This window comes from Hydra vulgaris, chromosome 10, assembly GCF_038396675.1.
Source record: "Hydra vulgaris chromosome 10, alternate assembly HydraT2T_AEP".
In the NCBI taxonomy this organism is placed as follows: Eukaryota; Metazoa; Cnidaria; class Hydrozoa; order Anthoathecata; family Hydridae; genus Hydra; species Hydra vulgaris.
The window spans coordinates 11,617,501-11,628,286 of NC_088929.1; the positions used below are offsets into that span (position 1 = coordinate 11,617,501).

Consider the following 10,786-nt stretch of genomic DNA (forward strand, 5'->3'; position numbering starts at 1 on the left):
ACTACTACTACTACTACTACTACTACTACTACTACTACTACTACTACTACTACTATTATTACTCTTACTACTACTACTACTACTACTACTACTACTACTACTACTACTACTACTACTACTACTACTACTTCTACTACTACTACTACTACTAACACTACTACAACTACTATTACTACAGCTACTTCTATTACTACTGTTACTTCTACCACTACAACTTTTACTACTAATACTACTACTACTATTTACTACTTCCAACTACTACTACTTTTACTACTAATACTAATAATTTCAACTACTACTACTTTTACTACTAATACTGCTACTACTATTTACTACTTTTACTACTAATACTTCTACTACTATAATACTACTACTACCACTACTTCAACTATAACCACTTCTGCAACTACTGTTACTAATACTTATAATGCTCCTAGTACTAGTATAAATTTTACTACTACTAGTACTACTACTACTACTACTACTACTACTACTACTACTACTACTACTACTACTACTACTACTACTACTACTACTACTACTACTACTACTACTACTACTACTTCTACTACTACTACTACTACTACTACTAATACCAGAGGCGGCGTTAAGGTAGGGCCTGGTTGGGCGATGGCCTAGGGTGCCGAATATAAAGGGGCGAAACTAATTGGTTATTTTACCCTTTGTCTTTTTATGGATGGGGTTAAATTGAGCTAGGGGCGCCGTAGAAATCTCGTCCAGGGCGCTGGTAGTGCTAAAACCGGCACTGACTATTACTACTACTACTACTTCTACAACTACTGCTTTAACTGCTACTATTACTACTACTAATACTACTACTACTTTTACTACTACTACTACTACTAATACTAATACTATTACCTCTTCTACTACTGTTAATACTACAACTGCCATTAGCTTTACTAATACTACTTCTATTTTCGTACCTCTACTTTTTCAAAACGAGTTATTGAATTTTACACTAAATTGTTTTATTACTTTTTTTAACTTAATATTTTATTTTACTCTCTATTTATAATCAAAGTTAAAGCTTTAGTAAATTTAATTTAATTTAAAAACTTTATTTTAAGTTGATTTTTACAAGATAGTTTGAGTTAACACTTAAATTAATTTAGATCAACACATTTAACTTTACAGGCAGTACACTCACATAAAAATGTCATGAAATAAATTGCAATTATTTCTTAAAATAAAAAAATGAAAATTTACTATTGTTTTAACTAAAAAAAAATTTATGTATATATTTACGTATTTTTATATAAAAGTGTATTACTATAAATATATATATGTATATATATATATATATATATATATAGTATTACAATTTTAACTAAAGATATATGTCAGTATAAAAAATACAAAACTTTTAAAACGACAAACTTTGCAAATGTAATCAATACCATAACAATTCTTGATATGTTTTTCGAACACCTCAAGACTTTTTGCGGACATGGTCTCATCATTTAGAGTGTTCCAGATATTGTTCAGCATGAATCATTATGTATGGAGCCTTCAGGAGGTAGAATGGGTTTTTTGCTACAACGGATTTTATTCGTAAGGTTTTTTATAGTAAAAAGGTTTCTTATAAATATTGGAGTTAGACGATTAAAAGATTTAAAAATTTCAATCATAAGAAATCTTAAATTTCTTAGATGGATTCTTGGACTATTATTATTAAGTTCAAAAAAGCATTTAATATCTTTTAATTAAAGTGACAAATAAAAATTGGTTTTGTCTTACCTTTAAAAAAAAACCCTCTGTAAACGTCGATTTCTTTTCTTTAATTTTTGATTTTGTCTTATATAAATTTGTTATGGCTGTACATTATTCAGTATGTTTTCAAAAATCATATCGAACAGAAGAAACACTAAATGACATGATAAATTCGATAAAATGAAAAACTTAATTTTTAGAACAATATTTGCACCTAACTTTGTTTGCTAATAGATAATTGAGTTCTGATTCTACACTATAAAAAATTTCGGCCAAATCTTGTCTTTAATTTAATGAAGTCCATCAATCCCGTTATCAAGTACTTTATTTAGCGATTTATCATTTGTGTTAGCAAATAATTGATCTTAAATAAATTCGGTTAAACTTTTGTGACAATTTGTATTTACAAAAACTAATTTTATAGAAGTGCCTAATATATTTTTATCATCTGTCACATCTCTAAAAAGTATAGAACATTAAAACTAAATAACAAATTAATATAAAAGACATTCTACTTTTACCAAAACTACTTCTACTATTACTACTCAATCTACTTCCACTACAACTCTACTACTACTACTACTCAAACTACTTCCACTACAACTCTACCACTACTACTACCACTACTACTACTACTACTACTACTACTACTACTACTACTACTACTACTACTACTACTACTACTACTACTACTACTACTACTACTACTACTACTACTACTACTTCTACTACTACTACTACTACTAACACTACTACAACTACTATTACTACAGCTACTTCTATTACTACTGTTACTTCTACCACTACAACTTTTACTACTAATACTACTACTACTATTTACTACTTCCAACTACTACTACTTTTACTACTAATACTAATAATTTCAACTACTACTACTTTTACTACTAATACTACTACTACTATTTACTACTTTTACTACTAATACTTCTACTACTATAATACTACTACTACCACTACTTCAACTATAACCACTTCTGCAACTACTGTTACTAATACTTATAATGCTACTAGTACTAGTATAAATTTTACTACTACTAGTACTACTACTACTACTACTACTACTACTACTACTACTACTACTACTACTACTACTACTACTACTACTACTACTACTACTACTACTACTACTACTTCTACTACTACTAATACTACTACTACTACTACTACTACTACTACAACTACTACTACTACTCCTACTATGACTTCTAACATTACTGTTATCATTATTACTACAACCACAACTACATACCACTACTATAACAACAACTACTACTGTTACAACTTTTACTACCACTACTACTACTGTTACTACTCCTACTACTTCAAATACTACTACTACTACTACGACTGCTAACACTTTTACTACTACGACTCTAATTACTACTATTTCTACTACAACAAATACATATAATGATAAAACTGCAAAAACAAGAACAACAACTACTATTACTACATTCACTAAACTAATCCTACAACTACAGTTTCTACTACTACTTCTTCTACTACTACTACTACTACTACTACTACTACTACTACTACTACTACTACTACTACTACTACTACTACTACTACTACTACTACTACTACTACTACTACTATTATTACTCTTACTACTACTACTACTACTACTACTACTACTACTACTACTACTACTACTACTACTACTACTACTTCTACTACTACTACTACTACTAACACTACTACAACTACTATTACTACAGCTACTTCTATTACTACTGTTACTTCTACCACTACAACTTTTACTACTAATACTACTACTACTATTTACTACTTCCAACTACTACTACTTTTACTACTAATACTAATAATTTCAACTACTACTACTTTTACTACTAATACTGCTACTACTATTTACTACTTTTACTACTAATACTTCTACTACTATAATACTACTACTACCACTACTTCAACTATAACCACTTCTGCAACTACTGTTACTAATACTTATAATGCTCCTAGTACTAGTATAAATTTTACTACTACTAGTACTACTACTACTACTACTACTACTACTACTACTACTACTACTACTACTACTACTACTACTACTACTACTACTACTACTACTACTACTACTACTTCTACTACTACTACTACTACTACTACTACTACCAGAGGCGGCGTTAAGGTAGGGCCTGGTTGGGCGATGGCCTAGGGTGCCGAATATAAAGGGGCGAAACTAATTGGTTATTTTACCCTTTGTCTTTTTATGGATGGGGTTAAATTGAGCTAGGGGCGCCGTAGAAATCTCGTCCAGGGCGCTGGTAGTGCTAAAACCGGCACTGACTATTACTACTACTACTACTTCTACAACTACTGCTTTAACTGCTACTATTACTACTACTAATACTACTACTACTTTTACTACTACTACTACTACTAATACTAATACTATTACCTCTTCTACTACTGTTAATACTACAACTGCCATTAGCTTTACTAATACTACTTCTATTTTCGTACCTCTACTTTTTCAAAACGAGTTATTGAATTTTACACTAAATTGTTTTATTACTTTTTTTAACTTAATATTTTATTTTACTCTCTATTTATAATCAAAGTTAAAGCTTTAGTAAATTTAATTTAATTTAAAAACTTTATTTTAAGTTGATTTTTACAAGATAGTTTGAGTTAACACTTAAATTAATTTAGATCAACACATTTAACTTTACAGGCAGTACACTCACATAAAAATGTCATGAAATAAATTGCAATTATTTCTTAAAATAAAAAAATGAAAATTTACTATTGTTTTAACTAAAAAAAAATTTATGTATATATTTACGTATTTTTATATAAAAGTGTATTACTATAAATATATATATGTATATATATATATATATATATATATAGTATTACAATTTTAACTAAAGATATATGTCAGTATAAAAAATACAAAACTTTTAAAACGACAAACTTTGCAAATGTAATCAATACCATAACAATTCTTGATATGTTTTTCGAACACCTCAAGACTTTTTGCGGACATGGTCTCATCATTTAGAGTGTTCCAGATATTGTTCAGCATGAATCATTATGTATGGAGCCTTCAGGAGGTAGAATGGGTTTTTTGCTACAACGGATTTTATTCGTAAGGTTTTTTATAGTAAAAAGGTTTCTTATAAATATTGGAGTTAGACGATTAAAAGATTTAAAAATTTCAATCATAAGAAATCTTAAATTTCTTAGATGGATTCTTGGACTATTATTATTAAGTTCAAAAAAGCATTTAATATCTTTTAATTAAAGTGACAAATAAAAATTGGTTTTGTCTTACCTTTAAAAAAAAACCCTCTGTAAACGTCGATTTCTTTTCTTTAATTTTTGATTTTGTCTTATATAAATTTGTTATGGCTGTACATTATTCAGTATGTTTTCAAAAATCATATCGAACAGAAGAAACACTAAATGACATGATAAATTCGATAAAATGAAAAACTTAATTTTTAGAACAATATTTGCACCTAACTTTGTTTGCTAATAGATAATTGAGTTCTGATTCTACACTATAAAAAATTTCGGCCAAATCTTGTCTTTAATTTAATGAAGTCCATCAATCCCGTTATCAAGTACTTTATTTAGCGATTTATCATTTGTGTTAGCAAATAATTGATCTTAAATAAATTCGGTTAAACTTTTGTGACAATTTGTATTTACAAAAACTAATTTTATAGAAGTGCCTAATATATTTTTATCATCTGTCACATCTCTAAAAAGTATAGAACATTAAAACTAAATAACAAATTAATATAAAAGACATTCTACTTTTACCAAAACTACTTCTACTATTACTACTCAATCTACTTCCACTACAACTCTACTACTACTACTACTCAAACTACTTCCACTACAACTCTACCACTACTACTACCACTACTACTACTACTACTACTACTACTACTACTACTACTACTACTACTACTACTACTACTACTACTACTACTACTACTACTACTACTACTACTACTACTACAACTATTACTGCTACTAATGCTAGTACTAATATTCCTACCTTTACATTTTTAGGACGATGTTTTCATTTTAAAACTGAAACACTATTTATATTTTGCTTTTTTTTTTATTTGTTGTAAAAAATAAAGCATACGTAAATTCAAACAAACGTTATATATCTTTTTAACCACTAAAGTGGCAAACTGTACAGCAAATCACGAAAGTTAAAAAAATTACAGAATTTTAAGATCTTGTCTTCGGTCTTATTGAATAAAAATCTAACGGAAATAGATATCAAAATGATTTTTTTTTTCAGTTTGTTAAACAAGTTATTTGTTAATAGAATAAAGAAAAGTAGATTTTGATTTATAACTGTTTACTCAAAAATTTCATGAAAAGGTAGATGATGCAAATTAGGAGGTGTCACAAAAGTTTAACCAAATTTATTTAAGATCAATTATTTGCTAATTAAAAAATAAATCCGTTGCGAAAATTGTTTTTATTTTTAAACAAAGTTAAAATGAGTAGTTTACAATCAAAAAACTTATCTTAGCATCATCAGGTAGTTTTTAACTCATTAAAAATCAACTTGAAAAATTGTAAATTTCAAATTAATTTCAATTGCGTGCAATTGGGTCGAAAACCAGTATCTGGTGAGATCAAGTAGCAAGTTATTGGTATTGCGAGTACAAAAAGTCACTCAAACGTTCAAATGGGTAAAATACTTAACGTTTCTGAATATTGCGTTTGAAAAACCATCAAAACTTGGGAACTTACCAAGGACGTCTTCGACACACCGCGTACTGGTAGACCATCCAAACTCGGCAACCGTGACAAATGTGGTATCTTCAGAATGAGCAGAGAAAACCCCACACTCAGCTACAAAAAGTTAACACAAATCTTCAATGAGTCAAAAAATAATCACAAAGTTAGCAGAGAGCTTGTGAGATGAACATTGTTGGACAAGGTTTTGAAACGTACATAGCTGCTAGAAAACCTATTCTTTCAATCACGGAAAAACGTGAACAACGATGGTGGTCCAAAGAAAGGCCGGACTAGTCTGTAGAACAGTGGACAAAAGTTATTTGGAGTAATCAAGCTGATTTTTAAGTCGTAAACCGAAAGGGAAAAATCTATGTCAAAAGATTTGCAACTGAGAAATATTCAGACAGGTTTTTGCTACATTATCGACGATAGAGGCAGTGGAGGTTCGGCTGGCATCTGGAGATGTTTTTCTCACAAAAGTATAGGCTTCTGTAAGCTGTACAAAGGCTAAATTATTCAATACATCTACAAGAATACATTGGAAACCTGTTTAGTTCCATCAATCAGATACTTGTATGGCAAAAGCCAGCAATTCATCTTTTAACAAGACGGGGCTTCAGCTCACACAGCTCACTCAATCAAAAACTACTTTTTGAAAAAAAAGTTCAATGTAGTGCCCTGGTGCCCTAGATCACCAGATCTTAAGTCAATTGAAAATATTTGGTCTTAAATTGACAATCAACTGACATACCATAAAATTAAATCAATTCAGCATTTGAAGCAATTTTTAAAAAATTACTGGCTGAAGGTTCATCGCATGATGTGCATAAAATTAGTTAAATTAAGGCATAAGCGAGTTATTCTTTGCTATAAAAACAAAGGAAGACACTTTAAATATTAGTTTTGCTTCTTTTTTCAATTTCATTCAAATGTTGCAATTCGTTTAAACTTTTATCTTTCTCATTTTTCCTATATGAGTTTTTGCAATTGTTTTTTTCTAAATATTAAAATTTTTATAATATGTTTATATTCATTTTAAAGCTAATTACTTTTTGTTAAATAAATAAAAAAAAATTAACTCGATACATTTTAGATATTTTTTTTATTTGCAAAAACCAAACATACTTAATAAAAACTCTGCAATCGTTAAACTTTCCTAAATAAATGTATTATATAATCTTAAATTAGTTTACAATGTTTTTGTTTTTTTTGCCTCATTTATATTTGCTGTAGCAGAACATTTTTCAGTACTTTATCAAAAAAACAAAAACAAACAAACAGTAAAATCAGGGAAACACAAGGTAAAGTTATAATTAGGAAATAAAATAGTTCCATAATAATATATGTACTTACCTTTGTTTTTGTTTGTTAATAATTCCTTAATTTCTGATTCTAAATTTTTAAATATTTTTGGCAAAATCTCGTCTTTAAATTGATCAAGTCCTTTCATCCCTTTAACAAGTATTGCATTTAGCAACATGTCATTTTCGTCAGTATAATTTGAAGTTACAAAAATTGACTTTAAGGAAGTGCTTAAATCCATTTTATCATCTGTTTCCTCTAAATAAAGAATAGAAAATAAAACTTAACAAAATTTAATTATAAGAAATCAATAATCTTCTTGTACTACTACTACTACTACTGCTACAACTACTACTACTAACGCTACTGCTATTGTTCCTACACTTACAGATTTAGGACGATGTTTTCATCTTAAAACTAAAACTTTTTCAACATTGTTTTTTATTTTTATTATGATTTTTTTTATATTACTTGTAAAAAGTAAAGACACGTATTTTCAAAGAAACGTTAGAAATCTTTATAATCACTAAAGTGGCAAACTGTATCATATATTCTTCAATTTGTTTTCTTTTTTTTTTTCTATTTTGTTTAACTTATATTTGTTTTGGCCGAAGTATAGTCAGAACTATTTCGAAAAAACAAAGCAAAAAAAAACACAATATAAACAGTGGTATACTAGATTAATTATTATTAGAAAAACTAATAGTTCCAGATTAATATTTGTATTTACCATTATTTTTGTTTTTTAGAAACTCTTAAAATCATGATTCTAAACTATTGAATATTTTTAGCAAAATTTCGTCTTTAATTTAATGCAGTCCATCGATTTCTATATTAAATATTGCAATTAGCAACATGTTATGTTCGTCAGCATAAACCGACAAAAATTGATTTTATAAAAAGGCTTAAAACTTTTTTATCATCTGTTTTCTCTTTAGAAAGAATAAAACAAAAAACTTGAAAAAAATTTATTTATAAGAAGTCAATATTCTTCTCGCACTATAACAAATACTACTACAACCAATTCTACCACTACTACTACTACTTCTACTTCTACTACTACTACTACTACTACTACTACTACTACTACTACTACTACTACTACTACTACTACTACTACTACTACTACTACTACTACTACTACTACTACTACTACTACTACTACAACACTACTACTACTAATACTACTACTACAACTACTACTACTACTACTACTACTACTACTACTACTACTACTACTACTACTACTACTACTACTACTACTACTACAACTGCTACTAAAACTTCATATAACATTTTTGTTATTTATTTTTTGTTTTTTTTTAAATTATTTGCAAAAAATACACAAAAACGTATATTCAAACAAACTTTAGAAATCTTTGTATTTTTTTGAGTAGCAATCTGTATTAAATATTCTACAATACGTTTTCTTCGTTTATTTTCTATTTTTTCTTATTTCTATTTTTTTAACCGAACATTTGTCATTACTTTATCAAAACAAGACACAAAAAACAACAAAAAACAAAAGCGGAAACATGATATACTAGGTTAAATATTATAAGAAAAACCAATAGTTTAGAATAATATTTGTACCTACCTTTATTTTTGTTATTAAATAATTCTTTAAGTTTTGATTCTAAACTTCTAAAAATTTTGGGCAAAATCTCGTCTTTATATTGATAAAGTTCATCAATCCCTTTTTTAAGTAATGCATTTAACAACTCATCATTTTTGTCAGTATAATTTGTCATTACAAAAATTGATTTTATAGATGTGCTAAAATCCTTTTTATCATCTGTTTCCTCTATATAAAGAATAGAACATAAACATGAACAAAATTTAATTATAAGAAATCAATAATTTTCTACTGCTAATAATAATACGGCTACAAACACTACTATCACTTTTACCACTACTACTACTACTACTACTACTACTACTACTACTACTACTACTACTACTACTACTACTACTACTACTACTACTACTACTACTACTACTACTACTACTACTACTACTACTACTACTACTACTACTACTACAACTACTACTACTACTACTACTACTACTACTACTACTACTACTACTACTACTACTACTACTAATAGTTATTTTTTTTTTTAAAGTGTAAAGTGCATTGTGCAAGTTTTTTAAAAGAAAGTGAAAAAGTTATTTTCAAAGGTAAGTATAGTACATATTATGTGATTTCTTTTCCTAAATTTTACTTTCTTTTTTTTTATTTTGTTTTTTTTTTCCTCATGTTATCTTTTAATTTTAAATAGCATGTCTTTTGTTTGAAAGCACTTCAAAAGGGTAACGGGCAACAAAGATAAACCACGCTTTAACGTAGACTTGGGCAATCGAAAGTGTAGTGCTATTCTCAATTGTGCTGGAAGTTCAACGAAGGGTTTGATAGAACATCTAAAGCGTGTTTATCAGATACTTGATCTATTGAAATCTTGACCGACAACTAGCAACCAAGCTCAACCAAGCACATGCAGCACTGACAATCCTCCAGTAAACTTGGCAAAAGCTGATGACAGATTTTACTAGAGCATTGTTTGAGGAAACCATTTCTAAAGAAGTTTCTTTAAATGGATTGAACTTCGAACAGATCGTAAACTCAGATATAATAGTAGAGCATGTGAAAGAGAAGTTTCCAACAAAAAACTTTCCTTAGAATGGATCTGGTGTTACAACGACTGTTCGAGGTTTTCATGAAGACATCAAGGCTAAAATAAAATTGTGTACTCAAACTCATCTAGCTGAAAGACAGTTCTTTTCAACAACCCTTGATAAATGGACTTCTACTGCAGGGCGACGTTTTTTAAACATTATTCTTTATTATTTTGAAAATGGTGTTGATAAAGAAATCAATTTGGGCATGGTTTCAATTTCTGAAAATGCAACTGCTCTTAACATCAAAAAATTAGTAAGTTGATATTATAATCTTTTTCTTTTTTTATGTTTATCATCATTTTTTTTTTATTAA

The 10,786-nt window shown here is 28.3% G+C and overlaps 1 protein-coding gene across 1 annotated transcript in view; it reads right to left on the bottom strand.

The window, feature by feature from the left end:
* Nucleotides 1-9,585, bottom strand: part of LOC136085791 (uncharacterized) — a 103,630-nt gene extending 94,045 nt beyond the window's left edge. The window contains exons 1-2 of the mRNA XM_065807258.1: nucleotides 9,392-9,585; nucleotides 7,846-8,052 (exon numbers count right to left, since the gene is read on the bottom strand). Coding sequence (XP_065663330.1) covers nucleotides 7,846-8,052; nucleotides 9,392-9,545 — 361 coding nt within the window. The 5' untranslated portion in view covers nucleotides 9,546-9,585. The remainder of the gene's footprint in view (nucleotides 1-7,845; nucleotides 8,053-9,391) is intronic.
* Nucleotides 9,586-10,786: the final 1,201 nt, after the last annotated feature.